Genomic DNA, 16793 nt, shown 5'->3' with positions numbered 1-16793 from the left:
GTTTTCTATTCTTCAAAAATACATTATTTTTGTTTTATAGGTATTATTCAACAATTCAGAAAAAAATAAAAAAGGTGTATTTTAGGAAGACAGGAAATTTATATAAGAAACATTTTAAGTTTAAAAGATATTAAAATAAAGTTAAATGCATGATAGTGACTTCTTAATTTCCTAGTATCTTTCCATATATATTAATGTCATCAATCACAATACTATAATTGTGAATAGAGTAATAAAGAGTTAAGGAACAAAATGAAATATGGAAAACCGTGAAAGCCGAAGCCACCGACGCTTTCACCAAACAAGGCCTAAGGTTCCTTGAGAGACTGAAAAGATATCCAATTAATTATTAATCAATTAATTTATTGTAATAACGATAAAAGAAACAAAAAAAGCGTGCGTGGTTATAGCAGTGTAAGGTTGGCGCGTATATAAACAAGGACGATGACGAGCGGTGACCAACGCCATTGTAACAGCTCACGTACTGAACCGTTGGGTTGTTCTTCGAGACCCACTCTGACTCGCCTGGTTGACTCGTTCGAGTTGGGGGGTTTCTGATTCGCCCCCAGACGGATCTCAATTTTTCCTCAGGTCAATTCTGTTCTCTTCGTCTTTCGATCTTTATTTTATTTATATATTTGTTACTGTTTGCTTTCTGCATGAATGGAGGTGAGGTGAATGTTTTATGTGGCAATGTAATTTGCGTTTGTTCTGATTCCGAATTGACGGTTCCTTTTTTTTTTTTTTAATTCGTGTTTACTCCGTTTTGTTCTTTCATCACGCGGTGTTTGTGTGATTGCATTGTACTTTAGTCTCATCCTGTGTTGAATTTGATGAAAACAATTGTGTAGTATCAGATCTGGTGCTGTTGTTAAGTATTCGGTAATTTGAATTCTCTTTTGCATGGTGCCTTTACTGCTTTGCTTCAATTTAAGCTTTTGTGAAGTATTGTATAACAAAATATTAAAAATACAAATACTACTGAAATTTCTGATACCTTGCATGACATAGTATATGCAATGCAAAATCGGGCTAGTCTCATTAGGCTTGGGTTCAATAGATCTAGAACATTCTTATGATGCATGCTTATTTGTAGAAGCTAGATTCTACAAGATAAAGACCAACAAAAAAGATTCAGCTAGATAAATAACTCCCTTGTATTTTCTCCAAAATGTGCTCTTTTTGAGAAATTCATTCCTGAAAATAGTATAAAGAAGGGGGCCTTTTCTCGTCAGTAATGTCAGTAAACTCAAATCTCTAACGCTATCCATTGAACTAATTTTGACAACACAAGTCAAATTTGATTCTCCCTAAATCCAATATCAACCATTTATATATATGAAGATTAACTCCTCGTATGAAAGTATTCTCAATATTATACACCATTTTATGCATTTTTTTCTCTAGCTCAATTCTTAACAGATCAAGCAATGTAACAGAAGGTAATAGTTGTGAATCAATTATATATCACTGTTTTACATGTATCTTTCTTCAGTAGCCAAACTTATGTTCCTGTCTGGCATATTTGTTTCTCTCGTCTGGAACTAATGCAATGCACTTTACATTGAGGGCTTCCTAAGTGGAGATATTTTTATCATTGAAAGTTATGCAGGAATCTTGTTAATTTGAAATACGGAGACAGTCTCACCCTGAAATTATCAGAAAAATGCAAATGTTTGCCGTGTACTGCACTTCTGAGAGATAGCACAGTTTATAGATAAACCTTGACTAGATTGGACCGTATTTTTTCCTTCATTGAAAGCTAGTAACATTGTATAGCTGGGTTTCATATCGGGCTACACCTTATGCTTCATTTTACTTTCCTTTCTATATCTATAATGTAATGACACACATAATTTGATCTTGTTTTTGCTTCTTTTGAAATTTGGACGAGTGTAAAGGTTTCAGGGTTTTATGTCTTAAGCTTTTTCTGACAAACTGTTCTTTCTTGTTTTTTTTTGTCATTTCAGTTACCATCTTTAGCTGCATTCGTCTCACGTCCTTTGATCACCTGTCATCTCAAGTGCAAATTCTTTGCCAGCTGTTTAAATTTTACAAGCGTCCGTGAAGAGTTCCGTGCAAGTTCCTTCCTGGCAAGCAGATTTATAATAGAGCAGAGTGAAAATTGTTTTACACATCTGGGTTTGTGTTCTCTGTTATTCACTTTTGATCTGCTTCTAAATTATAATTTGCTGGAAAAACAAAGGGCATCAATCATATCACAATGAAGGCACTGATTTTGGTTGGAGGTTTTGGAACGAGGTTGAGGCCATTGACACTCAGTGTTCCCAAGCCTCTTGTTGATTTTGCTAACAAGCCCATGATTCTGCATCAGGTAAAGCATTTGAAGTCTTTTTCTTGAACAAGTATGGACCATTCATGAGTAAATTAGGGATAGGCCTTGTCATTTGATCTATTGACTCTTACACTAATGAATTATTCGTACCATATTATTTTATCCAATAAATCACCATGAATCTAGCTGAATTGTCAATACTATGTTTTTTTCTTAGTTTTGTAATACCCGTATAATAAGAAAAGAACCTGTTTGTTATTCAAATCTGAATCTTGCTATTAAAACTAGAAAAAAATAATTGATTTTTTATTTATCAATTTAGAGTATCAACGTACATAGACTCAAAATTTAAAAGTTTTGATTGCTCTCAGTAGCTGTTCCCCACATCAATAATCTGTTTTTCGGTAGATAGTGTGGCTGTTTACACTTTTTGTTGATTGTATCTTCTTCCACCTTTACTCAAGAAGTCAATAAAATTGTTTTCTCCTTCTTGCAAGTGTAGGTATTTTGAATTTCATTAATCTTTATTGTCTTTTCTCCTTGTGTTTGTTCTCTTTACCATCTTATCACTGTGTATGCACTGGTGCATACCTGACTACGGATGTGTATGTGTGTCTATCCTTTTCGTATATATCTCTTAATACACTTAGTATACTACCCTACTAATTTATCTTCTAATTGTACTTGTTTTGCAGATAGAGGCTCTCAAGGCCATTGGAGTCAACGAAGTGGTACTAGCCATCAATTACCAACCAGAGGTAAGGATTTCATATCTCCTCACCATTCCGTTTTCTTAACGAGATTAAGGTAAATAAAGCTTTATTTGGCGTTGGAAAAACTTCCACCTGCAGGTTATGTTGAATTTCTTGAAGGAATTTGAGGCAAAACTTGGCATCAAAATCACTTGTTCTCAAGAAACTGAACCACTGGGTACTGCTGGCCCCTTGGCTCTTGCGAGGGATAAACTAGTAGATGACTCTGGAGAGCCATTTTTTGTTCTCAACAGTGATGTTATCAGTGAGTATCCACTTAAAGAAATGATTGCATTCCACAAAACCCATGGAGGAGAGGCTTCCATAATGGTGACAAAGGTAACTGAGTTGAGACGATTTATATACAGTTCAGATTATATACATATGCTGTACAGATTTGAGCTTTCAGATCTTATTTTTAGGTTGATGAGCCGTCAAAATATGGTGTGGTTGTAATGGACGAGACTACTGGACAGGTTGAGAAATTTGTAGAGAAACCAAAGTTGTTTGTTGGTAATAAAATCAATGCTGGAATCTACCTATTGAACCCCTCGGTTTTGGATCGAATTGAACTGAGACCCACTTCTATCGAGAAAGAGGTGTTTCCAAATATCGCAGCAGCGAAAAAGCTATATGCAATGGTCCTGCCAGGATTTTGGATGGACATTGGACAACCAAGGGACTATATTTCTGGTCTGACACTTTACCTGGACTCACTGAGGAAAAACTCTCCTTCTAAACTGGCCAGTGGTCCACATATTGTGGGAAATGTCATTGTACACGAAACTGCTGATATTGGTGAGGGATGTCTCATTGGACCTGATGTTGCAATCGGTCCTGGCTGTGTCGTTGAGTCAGGTGTCAGGCTTTCACGCTGCACAGTTATGCGAGGAGTTCGGATTAAAAAGCACTCTTGCATATCCAGCAGTATCATTGGATGGCATTCCACCGTAGGGCAATGGGCCCGTGTGGAGAATATGACCATCCTTGGAGAAGATGTCCATGTTTGTGATGAAGTTTACAGCAATGGTGGTGTGGTTTTACCTCACAAGGAGATCAAGTCAAACATTGTGAAGCCAGAGATAGTCATGTGAGGTTGCTGTCTTAAATTCATAGTGTGTGATTAGGAAGTTTTAAGTTCTTGTTTCCGAAATGTGTTTTCATTCTTTTTATTTGTTTTTTCTTTATCCGCATCCCAATCCGTTTTTCTCTTTGCTACATACTGTACAAGTCAGTTTCGTGTTTAGAATGAGTGATGCCATAATTTACAATGTTGTAAGGAGTGTCTTTGTAAAGGGTATAAAGTTGGTCGACTGTTCCTAGTTTATGTAATCTGAGGTGTTACTCTTTTATCTTTCTTTTCCAAGATTTCTTATTAATTATTTGAGATGAAGTTGGGCCTAAGTCATGAAACGGAGAGACTAGTACACTTTCGGAGTCCTAGGTGATGTTCTGCTAACAAATAAAAAGTATATGTTTTCAGAGTAATATATATATCTATATATATATATCTATATATATATATATCTATATATATATATATATATATCTATATATATATATATATATATGTGTGTGTGTGTGTGTACGTGTTATATTATGTAACACTTAACAAAATCCCTATCCGCAATGGATAATAGAAGGAATTCATGTTTTGCTCTTGGCAAAAGTTCTCTAGAAAATAACTGTGAAGGGTAAAAGCCAAAAGGTAACAGTTTTCAAGGTAGTGAAAAGAAAGCATGATGTTCAGTGTTCAGAATCGACTAATGTTTGATGCAGGAAAATAGACGGAAAAGGAGAGTACATTGACCTAGAAAGATTTTGATGCAGTATAACTGAACCTTAGCACCATTTAAAGCAAACAGAGACGGAGTTTGATGCAAGGAAGTTTACAAAAAGTTAGATAAATACTTAGTTCTTGACTTATAAAAGGTCTTTTTGATGTGCTGATAAAAAAAAAGTCTTTTGAGTTTACACGTATTTAGGAGTTTACACGTATTTATAAAGAAGTCAGACAATAGAGTTTCAACAAAAAAAAAAGTATATGGTGCATATAAATTTATTTTAATTTATGCAAAAAATTAATTAAATTTTTAATTATTTAAGATGTGTCAGTGAAGAAGTTATTTTTGGTAAGGCAATGAACTAAAAGACAATTACCAAAAACCTAAATATCCGTATAGGGATCATGCAACGTAAAGGTATTTCATAGATTTTCTTTGCAGAGATTTGCTTCGAAAGATATGCCTACTTAGCCAAAATAATTTCACGTCTTTGCATTTCCTCTGTACTCATAATTGAATTGTATTGTGATATTTAGCATTAATATTATACATTTATGAATAATTATAATTAATAGGTGTGACGATTCACCGTTGCATTGCTATTCCCATGTAAGTAACGAGGGAAAAAATAATAATCTAAAACTCAGAAAAATGCTTGATTTTATTCTACTTGATAAGAATTCTCAATATAAAAAAGAGCTCAGTTTGAGTTAGGAAGTGTCTTTATAAACTATCTTCTTTTAGAGGTTTCTCCTTTCTTTCGTCAAAAGATTCCAGTTTAGTATTAATCATGTGCCATACCATAAAGTTACAACAACTTTTACTAAATAATCACATTAGAAAATTGCAATGTACAATTCGAGAAATGAAATGGAGAGAAAAAAAATGTTATATAAAAAATTCTTATTTAATTCAAAAGTTCAGAAAAGAAGGAAAAGTAAAAGGATAAAATATCTCCTCCAACTTTTGCCCCTACTAATATTGGGATGATATTCTCTCTTTTCACTCCAAAAATCCCCATCCTCCTTTGAAGCAGAAAATAACATGTTCCCACTTTTTTGGAGTCAAAGATGAAGTATTTTTATTATTTTCACAACTGTAAAAGTGATATCACTTAAAAAAAAAAAAACAATCCTAAACAAATACCATAAATTTCCTAACGATGAGGGGAAAAACAACTCTCTAGTATAAATAACATCATGAACAGAAAAATCAGTAACAGATAGCATAAACATTTCTCCCCTCTAATGAATTGTACAATTTTACTCCACATTGAGAAAACAAAGCACATCCTAATGAATGACCTTCCTTTTCTCCCCTCCCTCCATGAACTTTTATCTTTAAAAACCAAGAATCAAATAGCAAGGTCTTTGTGGGTGTAGCTAATTGCTTTGTCACCATCCACTATCTGTCCACTTCCTTTGAGAATCCTGAACATAAGCAAATGAATGATTGTAGTATCAGGTATTATCCTTATAAGCCTATTGGTATGTGGCAAATCTTATTCTATTCACATAAAGCTTTTCCACCTTGTGTTGTTCAAATTGGACATGTCAGCTGAATGAAATGGCTAGTTATACACTAAATGGTTTGTATTGTTTCAATTATAATGATTTAATGACCATCAAGCTCATACCATCTGGTTGTTAACAATCCATCAACTCCTACTGGACCCCGTGCATGAATCCTGCTTGTACTTATTCCCACCTATAAAAAGTCCATGACATGAGACTTAGGAACTAAATCAACAACCTTGGCATTATATATTGATTTTGAAGAGAATGTTTAGAATAACATACCTCTGCTCCTAGACCAAATCGTGCTCCATCACTGAATCTTGTACTAGCATTATGAAAAACAGCAGCACTGCCAATATAACAAACATTATTTACAAACTGCCCTTGTAAATATGCTGAAGGCTCAAGAAGTTGATTGCTCAAGAACAAGGATTCTTGTGTTTATTAATATAAAACTAAGTCATAAAAGGCAATTGAATTACACAAAATAGTGAGATATTGTTTAGTAGAAAATGTGATTAGTAGGGCATAAAAAGACATTATATTTCAAAAATTGCCTGTCAACTTGGCGTAGAAACATATCAGCTACTTCATGATCTTCTGTAACAATGGAATCAGTATGTGCACTGCAACGAAACAGAAATGTGACAAATTTCAATCCAAAATCGAGATCTAATTTGAAATGAGGCAGAGAGAGATGGATGAAATGGAAATAAGCTTCCAAGACATTATCTACAAATAAAGAGAACCGTGCCTTCCATGAAGATTTATATGATCAATAGCTGCAAAAACATCATCCACAATTTCAACTGTGCATGTCAACGAGTTGTACTCATGATGTAACGAACGAGCAAGAGGAATATTTAACAAAGGACTTGCCTTCGGTCCTCCAAACAATGTAACACCTACATGAATTTTAAACCATATCAGCATTCCAGAAACCTTACAAGCTACCTTTTACAGTACATTTAACTTAAGAAACTATCCTTCAATTTTGGAAAAGACATCATGGTCAGACATTCACCAATCCAATAGAAATGTTAGCCAGAAATCATACCTTCTGTCCGTAGGTCAACAATAATATAATTGAGCCAACCTTTCTCTACCAAGTCCTTGTGAACAAGAAGTGTTTCCTAAAAATTGAAATTTGAACAGTGAGTAGAAAAAATAACTGGCAAACAAAGGTTGTGCTTTCATCGATTACATAGAATAATAGAAATTACCATGGCATTGCAGCCTGCTGGATAATCTATTTTTGCATCCAGTACAATCCTCTTTGACATCTCCAAATCAGCAGATTTATCAACATAGACATGACAAATTCCATCTGTTTGGCAATAATGTGGCTTTATTACAGTAAATTCATTTGACAAAAGGATTTACCATATTATATCAAGCACTTTGCTTGCATGTTGAGCAGAAGGGTCTTACCAGCATGACCCAGAACTGGAATTTTAGTCGAACTCTTGATCTGAGAGACAAGTTGGTTGCTGCCTCTTGGAATCACCAGATCAATTACATCATCCAACTGAAAGAAAGGCAAAATGCAGACTCTAGCTTTTGTTTAATGAACCAAAGATCAAAGTGAGCAAGTTTATAAATCAGAAATTAACATCTACTTTGTACCTACCTTAAGTAACTCGGGAATTTCTGCTCTTGATGTCACAAGTCCAATAAGTTTTGCACCGACAGAATCTGGTATGGCTTCAGTAATGACCTGAAGTTCCAGCAATGAAAAGTTACACAGAACATTTATTAATGAGACTGAAAATATCAAATATATAATTTAAAAGAAAACGATTCACAAATTGCCATTTATTTTGAAACTAAACTTTGTGCAAAATTGCATTTGATCTCTTAGCCTCCTTGCCTCCTTTCAAGAGAAGCCCATTCCCACTTTGGATAGCCAAAGATGCTATCTGTTAAGATACATGAAGCTACTGGCTTAGAATGCAGATAAACAATATAAAATCAAAAGGTAATCAAATTAAGCTTTTTGTTTCTTGAACTGCAATTTAGACAGTTTTTAATCCAAAAGAAATTTCATCCTTTCATGTGATACGAAAAGAAAAATTCATATTATTTTAAAGGTCTGATCGCAGCTTAGTAGGTAATATAAGCTGTCCAAGCATGTCATCTACAGAAAGCAAATTGAAAAAGGAATGTAAATAAAGGCAGGGAAGGGTAAAATTTAGAAACTGACACAGTATTATCCAGGTATCAACTGAAGGTTCAAAAGAAAATCGAAAATGTTGGTTTACCTGCACTAGTGCATCAGGGCGAGACTCAAAAACAATTAAAAGAACACCTAAAGGTGATGATGTTTTCTCCAAAATCAGCCCTTCTGCGAGCTAGATAAAATGTAAGCCGTCAGAAATATTATAGATCAGTAACTATTGTTAACAATCAAGTGTGCATGAAAAACTTTTAAACCGTATATTTTATGATTAAGCAGAGATTGCATCCACACACACGACTTCAGACAGCTTTCTCATACAAATTCGTATATAACATAAACCATTTCATTCTTCTCTAGTGGCATAATGTAAAACTAGAATCTGTAATAAATACAATAAATGGAAGGAACTCAATTTTAACTTGGCACAATGTAAAACTACTATGATCCATACATAAATTAACACACACACACACACACACACACACATATATATATATTATAGCTATAACAAACTTTTTGTTACCTCAGTTCGTTTAAGCACTCGACCAATGGGATCTTCCATGTTTGCAATAAGTCGAATGTTGTTTGCAAGGGTTGCAAGCTGTCATTCATCGTCATTTATCATCACAAATTTTATAGTCTGTTAAAATTTAAATAGTTTCATTCAACTATAGGTTAACTGCCTTGCCTTCTCCTTCTTTAAAACCAGCCTAGCCACCAAGGATTTTTCACATCCTTCTTCTTGTGCAGCAGCAACATCGGATTCGTTTTCAATCCTGATCTCTTCTTGATGTGCTTCCAAAGCATCGGCTATTTTTAGTAAAATTTGTTTCCTCTCTTCTGAAGACATAGCCTGTAATGTAAGATATGGAGATCAGAATGCTAAAGTAGGAATGATATACTGACAGCTTAGTATCCACAATCCTGTGAGTGCTTAGGTATAAAAGAAACCTGAAGCCTTCTGGAAGAGTCCCTAGCTGCTACTGCCATCTCCCGAGCATTAAACTCTTTTATTGGGGCCCATTTATGGGCATCTTTATGGAAAAGGGTTCCAATAAGTTGTCCTTGGAGAACTTTAAGGATATTTTCTGCTGCAAAACCACTGAAAAAAAAAACAAGAAAAAACCCACGTACACAGATGGGAATCAGATAGAGTAGGTAGCATACATAATGGATTTCATAGTGTTCTTGCAATTATGTTTTCTGTTTAAAAGATCAAAAATTGAAAAGGGTCAAAAAGAAAATTTAGTGATCTTACATTACATGACACTACCATAGATTTACTGACTAAATACGTGGTCAACAAATAGTCATCCAAATACAGAAACAGAGAGAACAAATAAAACAAGTAACTGTATACAAAATTAAATCAATAACTGTTTGTATTTCCATTTCTCAAAGTTGCTTGGGGTTCAGTGAAAATTTAATTAGTGATGTCACATGTCTTGTCTAGATAAAAAGTTTCTAATTGAAAATGGAGATACTGGAAACTGCTTTAAATAAAATCTAAAGAGGATACACAAATATGCAGTAAATAGAATTGGTATCAGTAATTCAAAAACAAGTTTCAGTTTAAATTTTGTCGGTAAATAGAGCACCTGGTAATGATAACAGGAATGCCAGCTTCAGCTGCATGAATAGAAGCCTTTACTTTGGCAGTCATACCACCTCTTCCCACTCTAGACTTGTCTCCAAAAGTAATTTCATTTTGATGTTTCTCTTTAATGTATGTATGAATAAGCTTTGAACGTGGGTCACTTGGAGGACCACTATAAAGACCCTCTACGTCACTCAACAAAATTAGAAGATCAGCTTTTAATTCCAGTGCCAATAAAGCTGATAAACTGTCATTATCCCAAAATATGCCAGAAGAATCCTGCACAAAAATAATTTGGTGACACTTTTAGTACTCTCTAATTTATTCTCTTACCTGACCTTTTTTTTGGGAAGAAACCAAACATTAAAACACCCTTTATATAATATAAAGGATAGAAGGATTTCAACAAATTCTAGGAATACTTCACAGACAGAGAAGGATCATATTCAATGTTAAACAAGCATGAAAGTTTTCTTAAATACGTTGAGTTGGCTGTGGACAAATTACTAAATTAAAATTTACTTACATTCATAAGAAAACATCTTATAAAGACTCAATATTTAAGTTTAACGGATAAAGTTCAGAAAATTCATCTGAAGAAAACAAATATAACCCGCAACTCTACTTCAAGCTAGCATAATCATTTATCATAACATCAAGAAATAAAATAATAATGCTGACAAAAAAAAAGTAAAAAAACATAATGACACCAATTTTTAATAAAGGTACATTGCTTGAACAATCAGCTCCAAGATTAAGTTCAGCTGAAATAACAAATCAGACAAGTAGAATAACAAACCTCATATGGAGCTTTCCTAGTACTAACTGCATCGTTCTCGTTGAATATGGGAATAACTTTTAATCCTAACAATGATTTCACAGTTTCGCTGAGTTGCTTTCTGAAATCTTTGTCTCGAAAATCATTGTCTGTCACAAGAAGCTGGGCAGATGTCACATCTAGCTGCAGGACAGGGAGAGAAAGTAATATACGCATCAATATCAATGTCAGTTATCCTAAAATAATATAAGAATGAAATATGATATGTCATAAAGGGTAAACAAAACAAAAAATCTACACAACGCATTTGGAATGCAAGCAGGCATAAGACGATAGTTCAGTCATGAACATTAATTAACAACAATTACCTGACTAAACAAAGAATCATAAAGAGCCATAAGGCTGTTCTGTCCAACAGCAGCACAAGCCTTGCCATCAAGTTCAATTTGCGGCTTCTGAAGATCAGCAAAGCTGTAAAATGTGTCCCATGAAAGACCAAAGTAAATTACAATTTCACCAACTTTCAAGGATACACCATACATGTGCATCCTCTGATAGCAAATAAACAGAACAAAGGTGTTAGAACTTTATTACCTGCTGTTAATTAATTTTCTGTATCTAAGCCTTTGGCGACCAAGGCCAACAGCACCTGATGACACCAAAATAATCTCATAACCAAGAGAGTTCAGCTCCTTAATCTGCCATGTATTCTCAAAAGGGTCACACATGCCAAACCCAAAATCCAATCTTTATTCCTGGAACAATATATATACATATATATATACACACACAAAGCAACCTGCTCACAGAGTGCCCCTAATTTTCCAACTGCCAACCTTCCATCTTGGCGAGTAACCACAGCAGTCCCAACCTTCAAAACCATACAAAACAACCTTAGCCATTTACATCATCCTATGGTCCAAGCAATGCACACAGAACAAACCATTTGATGCACAACACAGAAATGAAACAACAAAAGGATAATATATATTGTGGAGAGAAAAGAAAACCTTGATAATGATGCGCTTAACATCTTTGAGAAAATGTCTATTAGGATCTGCGTTCTCCATACTCTGACCAGCAAACTGTGGTTCTTGTTCAGTGCAGTTGGCAGAGAAGAAAGAGAGTCTGCCTGTGAACAGTTTTTAATCTTAAAGTCACGTGTTGATAAAAAGGTTAACACTTTACACCACGCCGTCACCACAGATATTCACATTTTCTTTCATTTGTTTTAAATTACATCCCATATAGTTGGATAAATTATTCCTGAATAGTTGGTCTACATTTATATTTAAATTTTGTCTAAATTTTCTTTTTCTATTATTTTCCAGACAAAATTATAAGTTTTACCGATAAAACTTTAAACACGAGATAAAAATTTAGAGGCAGTTTTAAAAACGAAGAAAGAATTTTTTGATAGGAATTAAAAATAAAGAAAATAAAAAAGTTTATTTAAGACAAAAAAACAAAAAATCTTAACTTTGGAAAGTTTTTATTTTTTAATTATAAACATATCTGATTTGTCGTTGTTAAGACATCAATGTTTCTTTCACAGGTTTTTAAACTATGAACAACAAAACAACTTCTAAACACAACACAAACAATCCGAAAGTTTTGGTTAAAGAAAATGTGTAGATGAGAGTACAATATCTCAATAAAAATTAATAAAATATTTATTATTACCTCTCAAAACTGACTAATAAAACCAAAATGGAGGGCTTCTTCATCTTTTTGCTATTTATATAATTCTTTTGTAAGGAAAATGTTGAAATTTGTAGAGAATTGGAAATTACTGTAAATCATCTTAAATTAAAGTCCACGCGGTTGGATGTTCTTGAGCCAACTGTCATGTTGTTATTAACATTTTTTATTTTAAATTTTTAAGCACTCTCTATCTAAAAAATTTAATGCTAACAATTAATTAAATGTTGTGATAATGTATTTTGAAGGTACTTATTAGCACATATATCATGTATAACCTTGAAATTAAATAATATATAATAAAATGCTTATCTTAATATATTCGTTTCCTGACTAAAACTATAGGTGCAGTGGCAACTTTGTGGTTAGGAGTTTGAGGGTTCAACTACCTAATGTCAACTCTTTTAATTCTCTGTGTAAAAACTTAAAAAAAAAGTACTAGTTGTCATTTCGTGATCCAATAAAATTCAATAGTTTTTTTTAAAAAAAAAAAGTGTTCATAAATTTTATATGAAATAGTCTCTTCAACCTCTTATTTTGAATTTTTTTTGTTTAAAAATAGGATTAGAAGTTAGTGTTAGTAATTAAGAAAGATACAATTATTTTAATATTATTTATTCATATATAATATATAAATTATACAATATACTTGTGATAGAAGAAAAAAAGAAAATCATTTACACTACCTTATAGCAGATATAAAGAACTTTAATAACTTTAGATAAAAATTGAATATATTAAAATAACACATTGTTTTGCCTTCAAAAGTTTTGTTAGAGATCTGTTCCTTTTATTTTATAATAAAATTAATATAGTCAGAGGTAGAATTTTTCTGCTTACTGAATGTGTAAAGATATTTAAATTTTAAAGAATAAAAATAGCAAAGACAGTCATTTTTTAAAATTTTAAAATAAAATGTACAATTTTAAAATTATAGAATATATATATATATATATATATATATATATTTAAATGCAAAAGAAAATTAATCTCATAAGAGGATGTCATGTTTCTGTCAAAAAGTACAGCGAAAATAGACTACTCTTAATTGTGGTCTTCAACATGTCATGCACGTCCATTATCCAATGCAAAACTCTGAAAATTTCGAATAATTTTATTTTTATGTATTTTAATTCAACTTTTTGTTTACACAGCTTTAATATAAATTTATTATATTATCATGTTTTTTTTTTATAAATAATACATGCATTAGAATTAAATATCAGTTAATATTGTTAACCTAGTAAGGATTGGAGATAACTCACCAATAAAATCAAATAAAAGATTAACTTTTGAAAAGTTTAGTAAGAGGTGAATGCTAGACAATTTTATGGAAGCCATGGTTTCTGTTAAGGAAAGTATTTATGAATGAAAAGAATATTTAAATTTTTTAAATAGTTTCCCTTCTACAAATATACATCTTAAACTTGAATTTTATTTTAATAATTCTCAAACTTTATCCCATTTGTAGATACACCTCTTAATGTAACGTCTAACCATGGAGTTCTTATGAGTCAGGCTACCGAAAAGCAAATGCATTTGGTGATATGAGTAGTCAAATCAATTCTTTTAAGCTATCCTTCAACCGTATAGTCCCATACCTATACAGTCTCCAGATCCCTCTCATTCCGGTGTATGTTCGATTCGTCCATGTACCCCTTCCACTCGAAGCCTGCCAGGAGTCGCTCCTTGTCTGTGCCCCTGCACCATGCCTCTTGCACCGGCGACACTCCCCGCCCTCGTCTCAGTGCCCGGGTGTCACATGCAATGTGAGGACCTGAAAATAGGTGGCAAGAGCTGATAGGTACTCTGGATTAATGAAGCCAGGCTCTTAAAACCCATTAAGCTTAAAAAGCAAATTTTCCAGCAGCTGGTTCATTAGGTCAGCCCTTATCTCTCTCTTGTTCTTCATTTTTTCCTCCTTCTCTCTACTACTCCTTCTCATTCAGCCGTTGCATGTCCGATTAGGTGGTGCCTAGATACTCCTGACGCCGAGAGCTTCAAGTATCACCGATTACTTTCTCGTTTCAGTTGGTGAGTGTTCTTCTCTTTCTCTGTGGTTTCTAGGGCTGTGAACATGCAAGTATTCTACTTTGCATGTGATTAGTGGTTCTTCCTTCACTTTCTATCTCAAATTAGGTTTTGAGAACCGTTCTTGATCACTAAATGGTGAATCGTAGGGTCCTGTTGAGTCATTTTCACAGTGCAAGGTACTGAAGAGACGCGTGTGTGAGCTGTGCTGTTCAACTTTAAGGTAAGGGGAGCTAGACATTCTTTGATTTAATTGTATGGTGTGCATGTGTGATGAAATCTGTAATATTCTGCTATCTGGACTATATGTTAAGTTTTGAGTGTATGAAAAGGTACATATTGTTCATATGTTATGAAATTGTGTTGTGATGTTTGGAATTGATTTGGATGGGTTTGGAATGGTTATAATTGATCAATTGGAAGTGAGTGAAGTGTGAAGTCTGTATAACCTTGGTTGGATAGGAAATTTGGAGCTTATATAGTTCTTAGTTCACTTTGAGAGGAAGTGGGATAATGAATTTGAGAGTTAAGGGTCTAGGGCTCTTGTAGTCTGTTGGGACAATATGGGGAGGTTATTTGTGACTTGTTAGAGTCATCAAACTGATCAAAACAGGTGTAAAATGGTTGAATCGAATTTGGGTCCCTAAGTGGTGGAAATTTACGTTTTAGAGTTGAATTTGAGTTGTAATTACTTTAGAATGGTAGTAGGAAGGTTTTAGATCATCTAGACAAGTTTAATTAAGTATAAAATATAAATTAGAGGTGTTAGAAGTTGGGAAAAATGATTAGAAATGGTAAGGGGTGTGTGAGTTGCATAATTTAGCAAAACTTACGTTCTGTAGATTATGCAGACTCGCTAAGCGAATGTTTTCGCATAGCGAGTCCTCGTAGAGAGGTGCTCTCTGTTTGATCATTTGCACCGCGAGTTGGTGCGCTGTGCGAATGGCTAGAGAGGGTTGCTCTTTGTTTGGTGATTCGCATAGCGAATCCGGGCGCCGTGCAATTGGGGGTTGCCTGAGAAAAGACTAAATTAATTCGAATAGCGAATTTGGGGAGCTATGCGAGGGTTTAGGGTGTGATAATTTGTATTAGAATTTTTAGTTTAGCATAGCGCACAAACTTGGTGTGCTATGCGAATTTTAGCTGTCCCCTTGTCAGGAAAATTCGCCCAGCGCATAAAGGGTGGTGCGCTATGCGAAGTTTAGCTGAAAAACACTCCCTCCGTCAGGAAAATTCGCTCAGCGCACCAAGGGTGGTGCGCTGTGCGAATTTTTGCTGTCTTGCCTTGCACTTTGGTGCGCTGTGCGACCTGGTGCAGTGAGTTTCGCATTTTTCCTCATCTGTTTGAGTTGTTTGATGTTTTTGACTGCCAAGATGTATGTATGTCTATATAAATGATTTGGGTGGCTTGATTTTGCTACATGATTGAAAGTATGTTGTATTGTATGTGAATTATAAGTTTTGGAAGTATGTATGAAACAAAGTTGTGATTGGCGTAAGTGTAACAGTATGGTTGATGGACGTAATTCCATGGACCTCAAAGGGAGGTTACATGGTGGTGCCCTATGTCATTGGACGTAATTCCATGATCTTCAAGGAGAAGATTCATGGTGGTGCCCTAGTGTTTAGAATGGTCTATAGGGAAGCTCAGTCTTGGGGGTTATCTTGACGCTCCAATGGTCTTTCTTTCTCAAGTAGAGAGGATTGAACCATGTGGTGAGGAGTAGCAGGAGGTCTTAGTCTTGGGGGCTTCCAGTATGCCTCAAGGCCCGGAACAGGCTAACCTCGTGAGTGTGGTAGGGTGGGGAACCCAAGTTTCATAAGCCACCACGAGTGCATAACCCGCCATAGTTCGGTAATCATTCTAAGTCCGGACGAGTCAAGTGTCAAGTGCAACAAGTTATGTTTGTGTAGTCTAGTATATCTGTCTCTAATTGCTTATTGTATGTGACTGTATAACATGATTTTTGTATATCTAGCTCACCCTTCTTCTTGTGTTTGTTTGTTGTTTGTGTCGTGTTTCTGTTGCAATGATCATCCACTTGGATGTGAGGATAGGTGGATGAGGTATCCCTAGAGCAGGCTTTGGATAGTGTTGAGGTTGCAGCTTAGTTTGTTTAGGATTTTTTAGTTAAGTTATACTATCTTGCAATACTCT

General features: G+C 34.3%; 2 protein-coding genes across 2 annotated transcripts; one reads left to right on the top strand and one right to left on the bottom strand.

Moving 5' to 3' along the window:
• Nucleotides 1–332: 332 nt before the first annotated feature.
• LOC108329618 (mannose-1-phosphate guanylyltransferase 1) lies at nucleotides 333–4402 on the top strand. Its single transcript, XM_017563922.2, has 5 exons — nucleotides 333–591; nucleotides 1971–2335; nucleotides 2992–3054; nucleotides 3148–3387; nucleotides 3471–4402. Exons 2-5 carry the CDS (start codon nucleotides 2225–2227, stop codon nucleotides 4140–4142), a joined length of 1086 nt encoding a protein of 361 aa, XP_017419411.1. The 5' UTR covers nucleotides 333–591; nucleotides 1971–2224; the 3' UTR covers nucleotides 4143–4402.
• Nucleotides 4403–5770: 1368 nt separating this feature from the next.
• LOC108327695 (delta-1-pyrroline-5-carboxylate synthase) lies at nucleotides 5771–12055 on the bottom strand. Its single transcript, XM_017561382.2, has 20 exons — nucleotides 11914–12055; nucleotides 11703–11774; nucleotides 11498–11601; nucleotides 11272–11374; nucleotides 10925–11086; nucleotides 10127–10404; nucleotides 9480–9630; nucleotides 9217–9381; nucleotides 9052–9129; nucleotides 8611–8700; nucleotides 8182–8268; nucleotides 7980–8066; nucleotides 7781–7877; nucleotides 7573–7676; nucleotides 7407–7482; nucleotides 7104–7254; nucleotides 6907–6975; nucleotides 6632–6698; nucleotides 6469–6539; nucleotides 5771–6262 (listed from the first exon to the last, which is right to left on the bottom strand). The coding sequence occupies exons 1-20, from the start codon at nucleotides 11971–11973 to the stop codon at nucleotides 6187–6189; spliced, it is 2148 nt and encodes a 715-aa protein (XP_017416871.2). The 5' UTR covers nucleotides 11974–12055; the 3' UTR covers nucleotides 5771–6186.
• Nucleotides 12056–16793: the final 4738 nt, after the last annotated feature.

This window comes from Vigna angularis, chromosome 2, assembly GCF_016808095.1.
Source record: "Vigna angularis cultivar LongXiaoDou No.4 chromosome 2, ASM1680809v1, whole genome shotgun sequence".
In the NCBI taxonomy this organism is placed as follows: domain Eukaryota; kingdom Viridiplantae; phylum Streptophyta; class Magnoliopsida; order Fabales; family Fabaceae; genus Vigna; species Vigna angularis.
The sequence above is the reverse complement of the archived record's forward strand: the minus strand, read 5'-3'. Positions and strand labels throughout refer to the sequence as shown.